This window comes from Microcebus murinus, chromosome 1 (assembly GCF_040939455.1).
Source record: "Microcebus murinus isolate Inina chromosome 1, M.murinus_Inina_mat1.0, whole genome shotgun sequence".
Taxonomy (NCBI): domain Eukaryota; kingdom Metazoa; phylum Chordata; class Mammalia; order Primates; family Cheirogaleidae; genus Microcebus; species Microcebus murinus.
Genome location: NC_134104.1, coordinates 71,064,207 through 71,083,826, shown reverse-complemented (window position 1 = coordinate 71,083,826; position 19,620 = coordinate 71,064,207). Strand labels below are relative to the sequence as shown.

The following is a 19,620-nucleotide window of genomic DNA, read 5'->3' as shown; positions in this document are numbered from 1 at the left end:
AATAAATAAATGAACTAAATCCTGTGGCAGACTTAGAAAGCATACCTTATCTAATGAAGACAGCTCCTGTTTCACTCTAGCAGGTGGCATCTTGTAGGAATATAGGTATACCATTCCCAGATAGTTCAAGAGAAGCTGGAAATATAGATTTTTATATGAAGTTCCAATTTTTAAATATTTGCAACTAATTTTCCAAATGTAAAACACTGTGTATGTCTGCCAAAATGTGTCAGAAGGCCAAATCTGTCCCACTAGTAACCAGTGTGAGACCTATACCATAGTTTATATTGGCCTTTTTGTTTATGTAGTTGTATGTATATTTTCTGATAAGCTGATTTATCACATCTAAATTCATGTGTTATTTTCCATGTTACATATTAAATAAAAATACATATTATACATGCAGCTTTTTTCTTTTAAATAATTCTAGGTTGCTTGGGAGACCCTGCAAGAAGAATTTTCTCGCTTCATGACAGAACCCAAAGGGAAAGAGCATGATGATATATTTGATAAACTTAAAGAGGCTGTGAAGGAAGAAAGTATTAAACGCCACAAGTGGAATGACTTTGCAGAGGATAGCTTGGTATGTTGTTTGTTTTGGGGATATCAGCCTCAAATTTTTATATAATTATCAAAAATTAATATTGTATCATGGGAGACAATTTTTATATGACTATTTAAATTATATTCTGAATTTAAAATAATGAAGTAAAAGAAATAGATTTATGATCTGTAATCAGCCCCTTTAAATATCTCTGCCTTTCTAAGATCACTGTTTGGTTTTTTTTTCTTGGCTTTAATTTCAGAAAAAAGTCAAACCCAGTGAACAGGCTCCCATAAACTTCCACAAATTGTCATCCGTTAGCCATTTCATGGGCTTATGTCTAAATAACTACTTCTAATTTTACCTTCTGTGGTAATGAAACAAACTAAATACATTGGTTTTTCAGTGGATTTGAGTCATAAAATTTTAGACTTCTAAAATCATGACACTAACTGTCATGTATTGAATGCTTCCTATGTGTCAGCAACTCTACTAAATATTTTATAAGCATCGATTTTGTTCTTAAGCAGTCCTGTTGTTGTCATTGGCAGAGCTGGGCTTCAAGCCCTGCTCTTTCTAGTCATAAAGCCTGGCTCATGACTTCCACCACCTGATAAACTTTTGCTATGTAGAAAGTTCTCACCACTATAATCAAGTCTATTAAGCACCTGCTTTGCTCAGAGAGTTAGGAGAGGCTCTGTTGAATTACAGGATTGAGCAGTTTTCTAGGAAAGTACATATCTCACTGTGGGCTGGTTGTAATTATAATTTTGTTTTAAAGAAATGTTTTTCTTCATGTTTGAAAACCACATTTATTCTTGTTAAGTGCCCTATTAATATTGGCTTTCTGAGAGAATGGTGCCATTTTCATTCATTCACTCAAAACTTATAAAACTTGGAAAGCAATTTCAATTGTAATAAATAACTAACATTTATGATTGTCTAGACCTTTTAAGCATCTACCGTTACTTTTTTTTTTGGGGGGGGGGGGGACAGAGTCTCACTCTGTTGCCCAGGCTAGAGTGCCATGGTATCAGCCTAGCTCACAGCAACCTCAAACTCCTGGGCTTAAGGGATCCTCCTGGGTAGCTGGAACTACGGGCATGCGCCACCATGCCCAGCTAATTGTTTTTTCTATTTTTAGTTGTTTGGCTAATTTCTTTCTATTTATAGTAGGGACTGGGTCTCACTCTTGCTTAGACTGGTCTCGTACTCCTGAGCTCAAGCAATCATCCCACCTCGGCCTCCCACAGTGCTAGGATTATAGGCATGAACCACCTCGCCTAGCCAACCCTGTTATTTTTTGTCTTTGCTCTTACCAGCGAGATAACGGTTAATTTTTTTCTCCTCTCTTTTTTGAAAAGGCTAACATATAGGTCATATGTCAAGAAGGAGAGGTGGAAATGACCTGAATTATAACCCCTGAATTTTAGGGTTTGGGGTGTTGCATTGTTAACTGTTATATGGTTAAATGTATAATATTAATATATTTCCTACCCCTTTTAGAGATTAGCTTATTTAATTTGGGCTAGGAGAAAATCTCTGTTTAGTTTTTAGATAGAAAGCTGACAAATAGGCAAATAAAAGGGGCTCCCACGTACTTACGGGAGGGACATAACTTCTATGCTGTTTTAGATATATCTCTTATTTTGCATATTTACTAAGATGTCAATTTAAATAAAATTACTAAAATGTTGAGACAGAAAACTAATAAGATTTTTCTTTCCTTGTTATTTCAGAGGGTTATTCAGCACAATGCTTTGGAAGACCGGTCCATATCTGATAAACAGCAGTGGGATGCAGCTATTTATTTTATGGAAGAGGCTCTTCAAGCTCGTCTCCAGGACAGTAAGTATCCTTAATATCACGGGTTATTGACCCAGGGTTATTGAGGGACACAGGTTATTGAGTTCTGAGTGACTAAGAAGTCATCCAGCTTTAGTGAATGTTTGTAAAAATATAATTAACATTTTAAGGTTTTTGCCATTAATATTATACTATAATTGTATATTATTTGCAGGATATTTTGGTCAACTACTTTGTACTACTTAAAAATAATACATGAATATGTGATGTTTATATGTTCTAATTCTAAAAAGCTATAATTCAAAATATTTTAGTGTGTTTGCTACTGTACTTATAGGAATTTTATAAGCAATTGTACTTTTTATAGATTCTAAACATATATGATTAAATGTTTTCTTATACGTGTGCCATATCATGTAATATTTTTTATTTCAACTTAATTCATATTGATATAGTCCTTTGAAGTAGTTAAGTAAAACCATTATTTATAATTTATGTACTTGGTAAGTGATAAAATTCTTGATGAATTAATTTTTTAAAAATGTTTCTAGCTGAAAATGCAATTGAAAACATGATAGGCCCAGATTGGAAAAAGAGGTGGTTATACTGGCAGAATCGGTCGCAAGAACAGGTAAAAACTAATCTCTGGTCTTATGACAGTATGGTTTTGTTCATTTTAATTCAAGCATTAAAGTATAACCTTTCCATGGCTCTGGACCAATCTTCAGATTAGAATGTTTCATATTAGCCTTTCTAAAATATAATGAATCTTTAGAAAAAAGAATAAATTACTTAAGTTTTTTTTTAAGTGAAGTAGTTGTATTATTAAAGAATGAAACCTGCCCCTTTTGTGGTTGATAATTCATTTCAATTCCCTATTTGACATAAAAAAGATTAAAGTTATGAACAATAAAATGATAAGGCTTTCAGAGGATGTACAATGAATGTGAGTAGAGGAAAAAAATGATATGATGACTTTTTAACCTATTCCCATTCTCTCTGGATTTTTTTGTTGGTAGTCTATTCAGATTATTTTGTTCTTTTACAGTTTTTGTTCACAAAATAAGTATAAGAATTCAGACAAGAAATAGAAGTGTAGAATTCCTTCCCATAATAAACATTTAATGAGTACTTCAGAAGAACAAAATACTAAAGTTAAATATAAATAACTTCAAAAATGAGTAAATAGATGGAAAAAATATAAATCATTGATGTCCCTACTCCCAACCTCCACCTTTTTTATGGCTTCTTTTCCTATCTACCAATCTTATATAACTGGCTCATTCTTTGTTTATTCTTTAAATGAAAGAATCTAAATAGAATATAGACTCTGGATACATAAATGAATGAAATAATGAAGAAGAGGTAGCATCCAATCCACTTTCTTTTCTTGTTTTCTTTGATCCTTGAATTCATTAAATTAGAGAAAGGAGATCAAGAAATGGAAAAATTGAGAGAGGGGAAATAAAGAGAATGAAAAATTACCAAATGACATATCACTGTTTATTTATTTTATATTTTTGTTTTCATTTTAAATGCAGAATTAAATTATGTAATCAATACCCTATTTTTTCCCAGTTTCTCACATTTCTTGTTTTATAAGTTCTCTGTCAGATGTGAGTCTCAACTTGTCTCTAAATAGTGAAGAGACAATCTTCCTTTCTCTTTTTATTCTGTTGCCATTTTTGTGGAAAATGAATCATTAAGAGACTGAAGAAAAGCTGAGGAAGTGAGCCTAGTGATTGGATCTTGCATGTGTTCAGGGTGTATCAGTTATCTCTGCTCTGCAGATGGGCTCAGAGAAGGCGATCTGTCAGAAAAGAATTTCTAGGAGATCCATGGTAGGTTTCTGACTTTGATATAGGAAGAGGCATTGATTAGAAAGAGCTGGTTTAAGGCAGATAAACTCAAAAGAAAAATGGTGTCTGGCCTTCAAAGCTTAGTGAAATTAGGCCTTAAGTATAGAAAAATCAATGCTGGCAGTATTTGCCTCAGCCACTAGTGGTAAATATGCTTTGCTAAACACTCAGAAAGACAGGACTCCTGTTTGTAAGTTATTTTTTAAAGGAACTTAAACTCATAGGGAAATCCCTTCAAGAGAAGCAGAGGAATTGGCTTTAATGTCAGTGCAAAGGGTCTGTAAGCCTAGAAGAGGAATCTAGAAACCCTTTAGAGAAGAGCTTTCTCTCCTCAGGGTTTTAGGGCAAGGCAGCACTGTAGAACAGAGGAGGCGGTGATCAGAATTGCTTGGCGGGGAGCAAGGTCAGGGATTATATATGTTGTTTTGGTTTTTCAGATTGATAAGCCAGGGTACTGTATTCTTGTTTTGTTTTGCTTTGAGACAGTCTCACTGTGTTGCCCAGGCTAGAGTGTGTGCCGTGGCGCCAGCCTAGCTCACAGCAACCTCAAACTCCTGGGCTCAAGCAATCCTACTGCCTCAGCCTCCCGAGTAGCTGGGACTACAGGCATGCGCCACCATGCCCAGCTAATTTTTTCTATATATATTAATTGGCCAATTAATTTCTTTCTATTTATAGTAGAAACGGGGTCTCACTATTGTTCAAGCTGGTTTTGAACTCCTGACCTCAAGCAATCCACCCGCCTCGGCCTCCCAGAGTGCTGGGATTACAGGCGTGAGCCACTGCGCCTTGTATTCTTTCTTGTTGTGATTAACTTTGTGTCACCTATTATGCAATAGTAATATATTTATTAAAATTGAGACACTGTTTTTACACATGCCTGTGAACCATCTAAACACAGTCCTCTTTTAAACTTTTTAAAGTGTGTTCACAATGAAACCAAGAATGAATTGGAGAAGATGTTGAAATGTAATGAGGAACACCCAGCTTATCTTGCAAGTGATGAAATAACCACAGTCCGGAAGAACCTTGAATCCCGAGGAGTAGAAGTGGATCCAAGCTTGGTAATAAATATTGTTGAATAGCATGAATCTGCTTTCCTTAGCTTTGTTTCTTGTAGTAAAATGTTACTACTTCTAATGTGTCATTTAGATATTTCAGTGCTTAATTTGACATTAATCATATGTACATTTGCTGACAATAAAAACTTATTTTAAATGTGTGAAGAGTAGAAATTTTATTCTCAGTATTGCTTTTAAAGGGTAGCACTTCAATTTGTAAATGGAAAAACTGAAACTTAGAAAACTGGATTTACTTGGGCAAGTTCAGCACATACTTCTTACAAAAAGGACTGAAACCTACCACATTACACTGTTTCAGATTATAAAATAGAATTTCTATTTCAATATGGTTCACAATATTTTATTATATATGTATATTTATATTTTACAGTTAACTAGGTATGAGTGAATTTAGAAAAAATATAAATGTTAAGTTTTATTAAATTGGCTAAGATCTTTGGGTCTTATCTCATATGCCTCATTGGTAATAAATATGAGAATTAAAGTAGTCTACATTTTAGGCTACTTTTTGTTTACCTTCATGGTGTTTATTTGAAACAAATTAAAAAAAAAAAAACAACAACAACTGTTTCAGAGCCTGTGTTCCATCCTGCTTAATTAGGATATGAGGGAGTGAAAACTCATTTTAATATTAGCTTAAGCGAAACCCAGCTAGAAAACTAAAACTAGTTGGGGGAGCAATCATATAAAAAATTTCAAAGCCTCAAATTCTTGTAAAGATTATCTGCTATTTACATTTCTGTACTTGAGGAATGAGTATACTGATTTTAAATTGTACCAAAGGTCAGAAAAAGAATAGAAAATCGCTAAAACTCAAAGCAGTTAGAGCTGTTATACATGTAGCATTATTTTCAACTGAAAATATGATTAAAATCAATTATTATATGAGATTTTTAGTTGCATATCAATTTAATTTATCCACATTGGTCCTAGCTCTCATTAAGAATAAATACTCAGGTTGATACTTTTAAACATTATGTAGCTATTAGTGTTGATGCTTTTCTCTTGACAGTGGAAGAGAAGAGGCTATGTGTTTTGTTTTGTTTTGTTTTTTAAGTTTTTGCCCATATCTTAGGGTATGGATTAATTACTTTCTTTGAGCAAGAAAATGTTGGGTTTTTTATGCTGAAATAAAAAAAAAATTTAAAAGAAAATGTCAGTGTTTTCAAGTGACATTTTGTTTAGCGTACTTTATAAAGCCATAAAATAAGTAACAAAGTACCATAAGAAGAATGTTGGATGAACTAGATGTCAGGAGATGCGAATTCCAGTATATTTACATTACATTAGCTAGTAATATTACCTTTAGTAATTGTTATAATCTCTCTGGCCCCAATTTTCATATCTGTCAAATGGTGTTAATGATTTTTGTTCTATCTGCTCAACATTATTGTTATGCTCAAAAAAAAGATAATGGCTGTGAAAGAACATCGAACACTCAAACTACATAGTAATAAAGTGGTAGGGATCGTTGGTGTGGTAGCAGTGAAATGTAGTAATCAGAAAGAAAATATTGTTGGGTTGGTGGACATGGTCTGAGACCAGCTTCCTAGTCTTTGTCCTTAGACAATGCTTTCGATCTCCTTTTGCCTTGATTTCCTTACCTCTAACTAGGGGAAGATAATCTCCACCTCATCTACTCCACAAGATGATTGTTTGACTATAATAATAGCATTTGTTTAAAATGCTGCTAATTTTTAAGTACATAAGCTGGTAATGGGTCAAAGTAGTAGTAAATCTAATCTTTGTTTTGAGAAGTAGATAAAAGGCGTTGGTAGAATAAAAACATTTCCCTTTTAATTAACTATTTTATAAATAAATGTTATGTATAACTTCTCAGTGTGGTTGATCAACATGAAGAATATATAGTAACTCTTTGATTTTTGCTTTCTTTCTCATTTTAGATTAAGGATACTTGGCATCAGGTTTATAGAAGACATTTTTTAAAAACAGCTCTAAACCATTGTAACCTTTGTCGAAGAGGCTTTTATTACTACCAAAGGCATTTTGTAGATTCTGAGGTAAGGTTTCCAAAATTGAAAAGAAATGTTTTTTGACAGTCATTGCTTAAAGATGTTTAAAAGTAAACTTCACCTTTGGCATGAATTTTAAGTCCTTGGATCATCTGGAGAAAAAAATATATATAATATATAAAGAATAATCTACCTCTTAACTTTTTAAAGATATTTGCCACTTTGTTAGTGACTGCATCTCACATGCATATCATCTCCAGTGCCTATAAAAATGTGTGTATATAAATGTAAAAAAAAAATGTAAAAGGAAGTAGTCACTTATAAACTCCTGACCTAGAAGTAATTGTAGTTAACATTTTTATGTATTTCTATTCAACTTTTTCTATATCTGAGGAAGATGTATTTATGTATGCATATAATTTAACCATTCATTTGCATAGTGGAAATCATACTTTAGAATAATTTTTATTGTACCTTTTTCATGTATCATAATTGTTTCTTCATACCACTAGATCTTATTTCAAATAATGCTTTAAAAGAACTGTATAAATTATAATTTAATGTAACATTTGACAAAATAACCCCTAGGTGGCAGCAGACTACTGTATTTTGAGTATTTTCTTACAAGCAAAAATACTTTTAAATATCCTTTTGAAAAAGCTCTGTTATCTTATTCAATTGAGACCTGTAAAATGGTTTTATTATGTTTTCAGCAACTTAAAAGATATTTATATTTAAATGCACCTATGTAAAAGTGTTAAGTTTTTTGCATAATTTTAATTGAGAAGATCTCTCTACACAATAAGCTTCTTTTAAAAAATATCGATTTATTTTTATATACAGTTGAATTTCAAAAATGACTTGAGTGTACACTCAAAGAAAAGAGGCTAACCTAAGGGCATATTTAAGAGAAACATGGTTGTTAACTGAAACTAAATATAAATTGAGGGTATGTGCTGTAAATTTCTACTTATATATAATGTAATGAAATTCTCTACTTCCCAATTTATTTGCCTTGTCATTGGAATCAAAACAAAACTATACAGGTATGGGGCAGATAGAGCTCAAATCGTGCAGATCTTCATGAATCTGTACAGAAGAGGTTCTGTAGCTTATATCTGTGGTAAGAATATATATATTAATATTAGATAAATCTAAGTATTTTTATTAAAGCTTAGGATATAGGTTCTGAGGTTAGTAGTTGTATGTGTTTATGATCGTGGTTTTCATTTTTAAATTTGCATCTTAATATTTCAGTTGGAATGCAATGATGTGGTCTTGTTTTGGCGAATACAGCGCATGCTTGCTATCACGGCAAATACTTTAAGGCAGCAACTTACAAACACTGAAGGTAAGCCACATAGGGACTGTTTTCTAATTTTAACATTAAAAAATAATAGTTACTTGAGCCCAGGAATTTGAGGTTGCAGTGAGCTATGATTGTACCACTGCACTCCAGCCTGTGTGACATAGTGAGACTCTGTCTCTTAAAAATAATAATAACAGTAATAATATCCATTTTTAATAGAAAGATGCCAGAATACTTCCCTAAAAATAGATTTGTTAGAAACACTAAAAATTATAATTTGTTTTTAAAATAGTAATGAAAATAAATCATAACTGAAAAAGATGGGATATAAAACATACCAGGAGTATATCTTCATTACACAAAAACTCTGTTAGGAATGGACTTCTAAGAATCACTTAGTTTCTTGGGAAATCTACACTTCCATTAAAGTGTTCTGTCTTAAGAATATGATATTCTCTGAGAATATGTATCAGTTTCATGCTGATAAAAGTACTGTATAACAGTAGAAATTCTCTTTATAACTGTGAGAAATACAAACCTAGAAATAGATCTAACATGATGAGAATAAATATAAACTTACTCTCTTTATATAAATAAATTTTATCATCCTTATGCATTCATAAAAACAATGCTCCTCAGATTTTTTCATTTGCTTTGAACAGTTAGGCGATTAGAGAAAAACGTTAAAGAGGTATTGGAAGATTTTGCTGAAGACGGTGAGAAGAAGGTTAAATTGCTTACTGGTAAACGAGTTCAGCTGGCCGAAGACCTCAGTAAGTATTCTTACTGCCTATTTGCCTTTCCCATTTCCATTTATTTGTTCATCCATTTAATCTCAAACTTCCAGAAAAATTACAAGTATCTTCGAGTAACTTTTTTTTTCTATAAACTGTTTGAGAGTAAGTTGCTGACCTGAAGTACTATCACATCAAAGTACTTTAGTGTGTATTTCTTAGAAACAAGGATTTTCTCCTAGCAACCATAATGCAAACAACGAAATCAGGATGTTAACACTAATACATTACTATATTTAATTCTCAGACCCCATTCATGTTTCACACATTGTCCCAATATTGTCCTTCCGTATAACAGGATGTTCCAGGCTCACTCCCTGACTCAGCTTCCTTTTTTTTGGAGAACAGTATTTAGAAATCAAGATCTGGAAACGAGATATGATCATTGTTACTGGAATATTGCTATTCCCGGGCATTCTCAATGGAAAAAGTTAGGGAATAAATGTTGTGTATGTGTTTGTGGACAGATATTAATACATGTGCACATATGAATACCTAATCATATGTATGTGTATATGTTGAAAACCATGAGTTGATGCTGATACTTCCACTTTTAATCCAATTCTTCAAGGTTTGTTCTTGTGCTCTCCCTTTCCATATTTGTAACTCCCTTTTCTGACTGAGAAACTTGGTTCCTAGGATCCTTACTATATTTGCTTATTTTGATCAGTCTTCCTATATGTGACCAAACTTGAATGAAGGTGTGTCCCCTACATTGCAAAAGTGGTTTTTTTCGCCCAGTTTTGACTCTTTATCACCTCATACCAGGCCATCATCACAGAGCTTCACCCTGCTTTGATACCCTTTTTACCTTGTCTAGGCTTTAGCACCCCATCCCAGTTTGCTTTTCCCTAAAGAAGTCGGTTTGACTAAGCTCATGCTCTGACACTTTGTGCCAGGCATCTCCCCATCTCATCCTTCCCACCCTTCATTTCCTGCCTCCGCCCACACACACAGATTCCTTCCTCACCTAAAGCCAGACCATGCTTTTATGGAGACACCTTCTTCATCCTGCTTGTGCTCCTGCACCAGGCACTTCTTAAATGGATACTCTCCTCATTACTGGACAAGGCTACCAACAGCCCCGTGTGAACCTCCTCTTAAGCCTACTCAGGCAGTAACACCTACAGTAGGCCACTATCCCCCCACTGCCAACCTCTACCTAGTTTGGTCTTATTCATTACTTTGTCACTTTGTTTGAGAGGATATTTGGTTCTTTCTCAAATGCTGGTGGGTTCATAGCTTTAAGATTAGATTGCACATTAAGATTTACTTCGATCTTTGAAAACCCAAGGAAATCAGTGAAATATTAATATCATTAAATAAAATGGTTGAATTTTATAAGTTTTCTGATATCTAAAAGAAGCAGATACTGCATAGAAAGAAGTTCTTATTAATAAAATTTGAAAGCAGTTTGTGTGCTGGATTTGTATTGCTACAATACAATCACTAGACTATCCCAGAGAAAGCAGGCAGGGTTCTGTCTTATGCCTGTATCTGAGCAGTGCACTCTCCTTCGTTATCCTCCCCGTGTGATCGTGTTCTCGCCCTCATTATCTGAGCTCTGCATTGCTTTCTCTTTTCCTTTACCTTCTGTCTTTAAATATTCTTTTTAAAAAAATATCTCATTTTAACTTTTCATTTTTTATCACTTTTACTTTCGTTTTTTAATACCACTTTGGCATTATAGTTAAGTTTATACTAATGTAGAAGGTCTGTGCTCAAATCTGAATTGTCATTTACTAGCTGTGTTATATCAGGCAGGAATCTCCCAAACCCTTAGCTGCTTTGTTTGCAAAATGACTGCTGTAATGGTTATTTCACAGGATTGTTAGGAGAATTAACTTCAAAAACCTGGTCCCTGGTTCATTATCTTGTGCTAAATTATTATTATTACAGGAAGAGGCATGTCACTGTCACAATGTATATAAATTTTTTTTTGTATCCCCCAGGGTATGTCTATCAGACAGTGAAATACTTCAATGAATTTTACCAGCATATGCATTTTTAAGTGATTAAAAATAAGTGTCTTTCGTCATACTTTATAATAAAGCCTGTGTAACCCCATCACTCTGCACTCCCAATTTGATTATTTAAAGAAAGTGTATTACTAATTTAGATGTGTATACTGTCAAGCCAAGTCTTATGTTCTACTGTTGGTTTTCCTGAGAAAATAGTCATTTGACTGCCTTGAAATGATTTACTACTTTTGTGCATATAAAATTATGGTAGTTTAAGTACCAAATAACTAACGTCCTTGGAAGCAAAGGTTTTTACAGTGACTCAGCCTCATCAATCATACTAAAGGAGGTGAGCCATAACTTTGTCCATTATTTAAAAAAGAATCTTCAGAATGCCTTTTCTTTGCTGTTTGTCTTTGGTTTAACACTTGGGAATATGGTCATGGATACTTTCACCCAGAAAACTTTCAAAATTTAACAGTTACTAATGTATTATACAGATCAATCAAAGTTTCTAGTGTAGCCTGTTCAATTAGAATGTAGTTTGTTGGTTAATAGAGTTTGGAGAAAGGGAAGCAATCAGGCTTTTACTACAATTTCAAAGTAGTACAAAGTATTGTGTAGCTTGTTAAAATTTTGTTACATTCATATTTTTGCCAGTTTCAAACTTGCCCATAAATAAATCATTCTATTACTTTGGAGATTTCACTAACTGATTGTCCTTTAAGATGAGTACATAGGAAGTAGTACATTGTTCTTTCGTATTCTAGAGAAGATACAGTACCATGTTCATTTCTGAAGTGAAGCTATAAAGCCAGAGTTAGGAAGAACTAACTCAAAGAAATGTAAACGGCGTCTACCTCTCTTTGTCTCAGGAGGCTCAGGGGAAGAGGAGTCATACTAGAAGCTAGGACTCTTTGGAGATATGCTGGATTACACATCTGGAACAGAGGAAGGACAGGATGAGCCTGGGGCCTCTTAGGGTATAGAAAGAAAGGGAGTGCTTGAAGGATGATGAGGAGATGTTAACAGGACACAGAAGCTCTTTTGAGGAGGCTCCAGCTGACCAAACCTGGGTCAATTTGGACATCAGAACAATGACCGTAACAAATTGCAACTCACTGAATGGAATAGGAATCCCTGAATTGGTTATTATGTATATAAGTGAATAAAATTAATGATACAGAAAAGGATGTTTGTATAATCACACACACACACACAAAAAAAAACTCCACAGAAAATACTTATTAATTAAAAGAGGGAAAAAAGTAACTTTACAGTGGCAAAGCCTGGCAATCATCACTTTAATCAAGTGTGTAGCATTAGTATTATCAATAACAGTCAAATCAAACCCATGTGCCATCTTATAAAATGCAATGAGAAGAACACTGCTTCACTTCTAGAACATATTATTACTGAAGATATATAACTCCAATCCAGTCATAACAATACATCAGACAAACCCAAATTAAGGCACAGTCTGCAAAATAATCTTATCATCTGTAATCTTCAAATGTATCAAAATCGTGAAAGACAAGCAAAGACTAAGGAATTGTTCTGGTTGAAAGACACTAATGGACATGAAAACTAAATGCAGTGTATGATCTGGGATTGGATCCTTTTGTTCTAAAGGACATTAATGGGACAATCATTGAAACTTTAATGGATCTGAGGATTCCATGAAGTTTATACATCAATGTCAATTTTCAAATTTTGATTGTTAAATTGGTATTATTTAGGAAAATATCCTTATTCCTAGCTAATACACAATAGAATATTTGGGGATGATGAGGCATAATGGCAGTAAATGTTTCAGGAAAAATAAGTTCTTTGTAGTGTTCTTGAAATTTTTCTGTAAGTCTGAGATTGTTTTCACATAAAAGGAAAAAAATGAAAGGTGTAATTTCATTTTTATAACTGATAATGGATCAGGGTCATGTGAAAGTACTTTAGAGAAAACAAAACTTTTGAAAACATGATCTCCAAAGATGTTGAAAAGGCTGAGTTACTTCATGGGCAATTTTAATAAAATATTCAGCTCATCAGTCCACCTTGATTCCTTATTTGCATTGTCTACCTACACTTAGACTGTGTGGTGTTTAAATATGCCCATTATGACTTTCATGAAATTCTTTTGATTCTGTAGCAAGTTTAATTTTGAGGGATTTTTTAGTAGATATTTAAATATGGTGTTAACTTAGTGAAATCTATTTAGATTCCAGTGTACGTTTTAGTAATGTGTCTAATCTGTTTATTGAAATAGACTACAGTTTTAGAATACTTTCTTAGGAGAGATGAAGATTGGTATATTTAGGGTCAGTTCAAATTCTTTCTATTTATAATCTATTTTATGATTTATAAAATTGATTTTATGATTGTTATACGAAACAAGTAAGAGTGTTAACATTATACAGATCTGTTGGGATTTGTTTCCTACCCCATCCTGTTTCCATCCTTGGAAACTGACTATCTGGGCACTGACAACAATTGCTGGTAGTATTTGCTGCTAACCTAAGTTTTATCAGTACAGCATGGAATTCTTTTATTTATTATTTGCTCTGTGACTATTGTATCAACTATTAACTAGGTTATTATAAGTATTGGACCTTCATATAAATTGCTTAGGACTTAGAATTTAGTTTTTTTTTTTTAACTCTTGTTCACTAAATCTGAGTTATACTCCTTAATTGTCTGTGTACATTATCGGAGAATAACTGATACCCAGGAATTAAAGGGATATTACCGATCCTTTAGATTGTTCTAAGACCTAAAGAGTCATTTTTTCCTTATTTTGTAATAAATTCTTTTTTGTTTTGTGTCAAAACTTGGAACTGTTTATGAATGTGAATTATTATTTGAATACTTTTCCTATGCCAGATTTTAGGTTAAGCACTTTATATGAATACTCATTTTATTTTCCTCACAACCTTTTAAGATAAGTATGGTTATTTTTCTCATTGTACAGGTGAAGAAATGTAAGCTTAGAAACCCATAGGTAGTAATTGCTAAAGCTGAGATTTGATCTTTTAACTACTATGCCAAATGAATTAAGGACAAAATTCAAACCTTTGGGAAATATAATTACATAGAATTGTCCTTTATATGGAGAAGCTTCCATAGTTAACAGTGTCCTTCACAGGGTTATTCAGAAAGACATACACATTAGTGATGATGATTATCATCCTATGTACTTCCTATAATATAAAAGTCTTTGGAATTTAAACTTTCAAACTATATGAAGACTTTGGTAGAACATCTGGGTTAAAGAACACTAAAGTGTATATGAAACCACTCAACAGATTAAAGAAAATTAATTTTCTTTGTAGGACTTGTAAACATGTCTCCAACTATATCCTGTCAAATTCCATCATAGTTAAGAAGTGTCTGAGTTGCCCAAAACTCAAATAGTTTTTCATTGTGGTTGTGTTCTAAAGTCCAGCTACACCAGATACAGAATCTTTAATTGAACATAATGGCAGCTTATCCTAAATTGAGGCTTTTTATTGAGCTAGATTGGAAGTGCCAAAATGTTTTCTAATAAGTTTCAGTGTATTTCTTCATATTTCATGTACTCTTCGTGAACATAAGATACACTTCAGTGGAATCTGAATACTTCATAGCTATATCTCATTTACCAATAACATGTGAAAACAATGGTAAATTCCTTTACTTGGGCTACCATTGTACAGGCTTATTTTAATGATATAGTTTAATATCCTTAATGTTAAAAATAGTATAGCTTAAAGAGGCTGGTAAATTAGAATTTTCCAATATCCTCAGCTTTTTTTCTCCCGCAGTTAATTTGCTCTGCTGACTCCCTACGCGAGGTGGCAACAGCTGGCCTTTTTACTAGAGCTTGGAGGGATTAGAGAGTAGGAATCACAGCAGCGTGCACGGCCTCTCGCCTCTGTTGACTGTTCTTTATTGTTTGATGCCTGAGCATCTCCCAGACAGCAAGCAATTGTTTCTTGAAACTTAAAGTTTGTTTCTCTTGGGAGTACACAATGCTGTTGGGGCTCGTCTTTGTGTTTCTTCATTTTCCCAGTCTCCTCTTATCCTCCATCCTGTGCTTTCTCTTGATAATTAGAAAGGAGCAAAGATACAACCTTTGTATTTTAGTGTGCATAAAATTCAGTTTTGACTCAAAAACTTAGAAGTATAGACTACAGATGGAAGTTTCTGGAACTACCAGTATCTGGAACTACCAGATAGTCACAAAAATCATTATTTAATGAGAAGACAAATGTATTAGTATATTTTTAAAATTATGGTGATAAAAAGGGAGCAGCAACCGAATGATCTAATATTGCTATTTTAAAAGCTAAGATTAGAAATATACCATAGCTGCTTAAATCTAAAAAGATCCTTTCACTGACTCTAAAACATTATTCTAATTTATAGAATTACATTTTCATGCCATGCTGAAACATGAATAAAAAGTAGTCAGACATAACTAAATGGAACTCTCAGCCAGAATAATTTTATTCTTCTGCATGTAGAAAAGATGTCAAGATACCTTTTAATTTAATTTAATTCAAGATACTATTTGGTTACTTCACATTCCTAAACTTCCCCCATACCTGGCATCTCATTGTGGATTGTTATAGATGAGAATAGTGGTGCTGAAGTAGTGTGAGACTGAAAATCATTCTAGAAAGATTATTATACTCAGAATTTGGAAGTTAAATAGTAGAAAGGGGAAATTTTGTGTTTAAAACCTCTTCCAGAAGTGGGACTCTGATTTGCATGTTTTGACAAGGCTCCACAGGTGATTTTTGCCATCTACCGTTACTACCTACCCATTTGTCCCTGAGCTTGTATGTTATATATTGTGCTATAAGTGTTCAGTGAATGTTTGCTCATGATATTTTAATACAGGTTCTTCATTAGCCTACTTCTCTTGACTTAAAAAGAGAGGGGAAAGAAGATCTTTTCATCCTAAGGAACCTTTCTTCTTTGCCAGAAAGCTGGTGTCTCGTTTCTCTTATGAGATCAGCTTATATTTGCTGCATTGGCTCTTGTTCTACCTAGTCCTTTCCTAATATCTTGCAATTTGGCTTTCATCCATACCAAGTGTTTGTCACCAATGTGTTTGTCACCAATGATTTCCTAATTAACAATCTACCAAATTCACCAAGAAACTTTAGTAACTTTTTTGTGTTTACTAGGAATTTTTAAGTTTATTGGAATACATCTATTTACTTTGACAGTCAAGTACTTTTTGGAATGGTTATTACTAAAATTTGTATGTTTCAAAACATTAAGAGATGTTTCTCTTCTTCACTACAGAACAAATAAGATAACTTATTTCTGTATTATGTCATCAGTACTTGACCTCTTATAGGCATCTTTTCAGGGTAAAAGTAATGGAATAGTAAATTCTGCCTTTGTAAAATATTTTTGTAGTAAAGCGAAATGAACAAGTGAAAGCAACTAGGAAAGATAATGAAGAATTATTATTTTTACCTTGAATCTGCATAGATGAAGTAGGCTCTGCTTAGTGTTGCGATAAAAACAAACAAACAAAAAAATTGACCAAAGTTGACACAAAGAAAAAAGTAATCCTCAGGGAGAGTCATCTTTGTTAGAGAAGTGCTTATTTACACGCAGAATTCCGCATGACGGGGCCTGAGCAGTGTGCTCTCCAGGTTATTGAGGAGAAAATCCAGACTCAAAATGGGGCTTTTAGAATGAAGCACATTTTTCATGGCCCAAGTCTGTCTTTTAAAGTCACTGTTGAAAGATTTTGATAAATTGGTACAAGATTAAAAGACTATTTACTTCTCCATAATATTATACATGCTACTGGTACTCAGTGCTTCACCAGCAAGTATATTCTTTTTGCTTTAAACTCAGATTTTAACTGATTAAAAATAAGTATAGAGACAAAGTTTCTTCAATAATATATGGATTGAATTTGAAGTAGATTTTATTTTTTTGCTATTGTGAAAATATTCTCATGTATCCAAAAGGCCAATGCAAATATTTAAAACCAGAAATTAGACTATTTTCCCCTTTTAATAATAATGCTTACCATTTCCTCAGAGAGATTAGAATGAAATAGTATCTTTAAAGGTAGGATTAAACTTTGTTTAAACATTTTGGTTTTTAATCATGTTTTTGTGTATTCTCTCCGTTTCTAAGAAGGAAAAAATAAAATCTGCTGATTGAAAACTAAACAATTCATTGGCCTATGCAACAATATATAAAAAATAAAATTAAGTAAGACATAAATAAGTTTTTAAAAAGAGGACTGATGCACACCAAACTGTGAAGTACAATTCTTGGGGTAGTTGGAGAGGTGAATTAAGGGCAAAGGGAATTTTAATTTTTTATGATTTTCTACATTTCTAAACTTTTTCACCCAATGAGCACAATTTATAGTTGCCTTAGAAGTTTTATAATCTTATCCTATTCATGGAAATGACAAAGCTAATACATGATATGCTGAATGTGACAGATGTTTTCCAAATTACTTCTTGGTAGTTATACCAAGAGACAATTCATGGGACTACATGGTAATTACTTATCATGGTATCATCCTCAGAGGTTGTGATTCAACAGTGAATTCTCATTTCCTAAAGCTACCAATCATGGATCTATATCATCTGAGAATGAATTGAAATCTTTCTTGAATTAGTGAAGCTTTCAAGGTTGTGCATCCCATTTCAGATAATAGATTTTCTTTAGTTGTTACCTCCTATGTAAAAAATATTCCATTTTAATTTTTCTTAGAAGAGTCTTTCGTCTGTTCTGCAGTTTTAATATTCTGGGTTGTGCAAAGACGTTTGCTATTTTTATTAACTTCAGTTAGATCCCTTTTCTGGGCCAATAATGAAAGTCTTACCTTTAGTCTCTTTTTTGGTCACTACTTCATATTCTGAGTCATCTAGAGATCTGTCGTTAGACAGATCTTTACCATATAAGCTACCAGAATTTTAGAGGTTTTTTTTTTTTTTTAATCATTTTTATTATCACAGAACTAGTACATATCCATTGTGAAAAATTAGAAAACACAGATGGCAACATTTAAAAAATAATTGCCACTACTCAGAAATTAGCACTGTAATGTAGTTTAACAAAATTTTGAATGTGATCTTAGGGACATAATTTCTGGACCACACTTTTCATGAAGAACTCTCAGGTGGGTATCCTCTTATACCCCCACATCTTCAGTTCATTGTCATTGCCCCTATTTCTAATTTCTCGTCTATCAGAATATCGGCTATACTTCTTTCTTTTCTTCATATTAACATTTCAGAAAATGTTCATTAAGTACAAATAAATCCTATGGTATCAGTTACTTTATATATTATAGTTCAAGTATTCTAGAGACCATATTGTATCATAGCATGTGCTAAAAATCACTCTCCTTTGAAAGTCAGTCCCACATCTGTATTCAGGAACCTGGCCTTCCTATGTGTGCTGTATCTTCATTTTGTTTCTCCTTTCCTTCTTTCTTCAAAGATGCTCAAGTCATTCTCATTTTAAGACTAGTAAATTGATCCTTCCTTGCAGTCTAGCTATTTCTGATCTTGATTCTCTTTTACACAGGAAAACTCTGTGAATGTTTGCCTGGTGCCACTTTTAACCATCCACTTCTTAACTTTGTAATCTTTTATTTTCACTGCTACTGAAATTGTTTTTTCCAAGATTACTGAAAATTGAGACAAAGCAGTGATCTAGTTAAGCATTCAGGAATAGAAAATATTCTCATGTAATTGCATCATTTGGTACTTTAGAATCCATATCCTGCTTGAAACTCTTTCATCTCTGCCCCTCACATTTGTATAATGCTTTACAGTTTATGAAACTTGTGTTTGTCCATGTGTGTCTTGTAAAGTTATATGAGGCTTATAAGGCATTATCCCCATTGTTGAGATGGGGAAATGAATGTTCACTGAGGTAAATGATTTAGTCTGTTACATAAATATTTGTGGCAAAGCTGGGGCTACTCTTATTTGTTAGAGATAGTATCTTTTTAGAATTATTTTGGTCATCTTTAGTCTTTGGGTTTGTTTGTGGGTGTCCATAGATATACCAGCTTCATATAATTTGGCTTCTTTTTTTATAATATGTTAGTTTTAGAACCTGTTCTGGTGAACGTAATCATTGAATCTAAAACATTGTCTCTTAAAGATGTACATAGTGGTTTCGTTCCTTAAAAAAGATAACTTAAGTTTATAAATCTGCGTATTTTCATTGCCAATTGAACTTTGTGATTTTTCTTTTCTACAGAAAAAAAAAGAAATTGTGACTTCAAATTTAACGGTGGTTTTCAAATTTCATGAA

The 19,620-nt window shown here is 33.0% G+C and overlaps 1 protein-coding gene across 4 annotated transcripts in view; it reads left to right on the top strand.

Moving 5' to 3' along the window:
• The window catches only part of OPA1 (OPA1 mitochondrial dynamin like GTPase), an 81,552-nt gene that overhangs the window by 47,458 nt on the left and 14,474 nt on the right, over nt 1-19,620 (top strand). For all 4 annotated transcript variants that reach the window (XM_012780251.2, XM_012780249.2, XM_012780250.2 and 1 more), the window contains 7 exons: nt 431-583; nt 2,284-2,392; nt 2,902-2,981; nt 5,133-5,273; nt 7,196-7,312; nt 8,522-8,615; nt 9,236-9,346. In XM_012780251.2, coding sequence (XP_012635705.1) covers nt 431-583; nt 2,284-2,392; nt 2,902-2,981; nt 5,133-5,273; nt 7,196-7,312; nt 8,522-8,615; nt 9,236-9,346 — 805 coding nt within the window. The remainder of the gene's footprint in view (nt 1-430; nt 584-2,283; nt 2,393-2,901; nt 2,982-5,132; nt 5,274-7,195; nt 7,313-8,521; nt 8,616-9,235; nt 9,347-19,620) is intronic.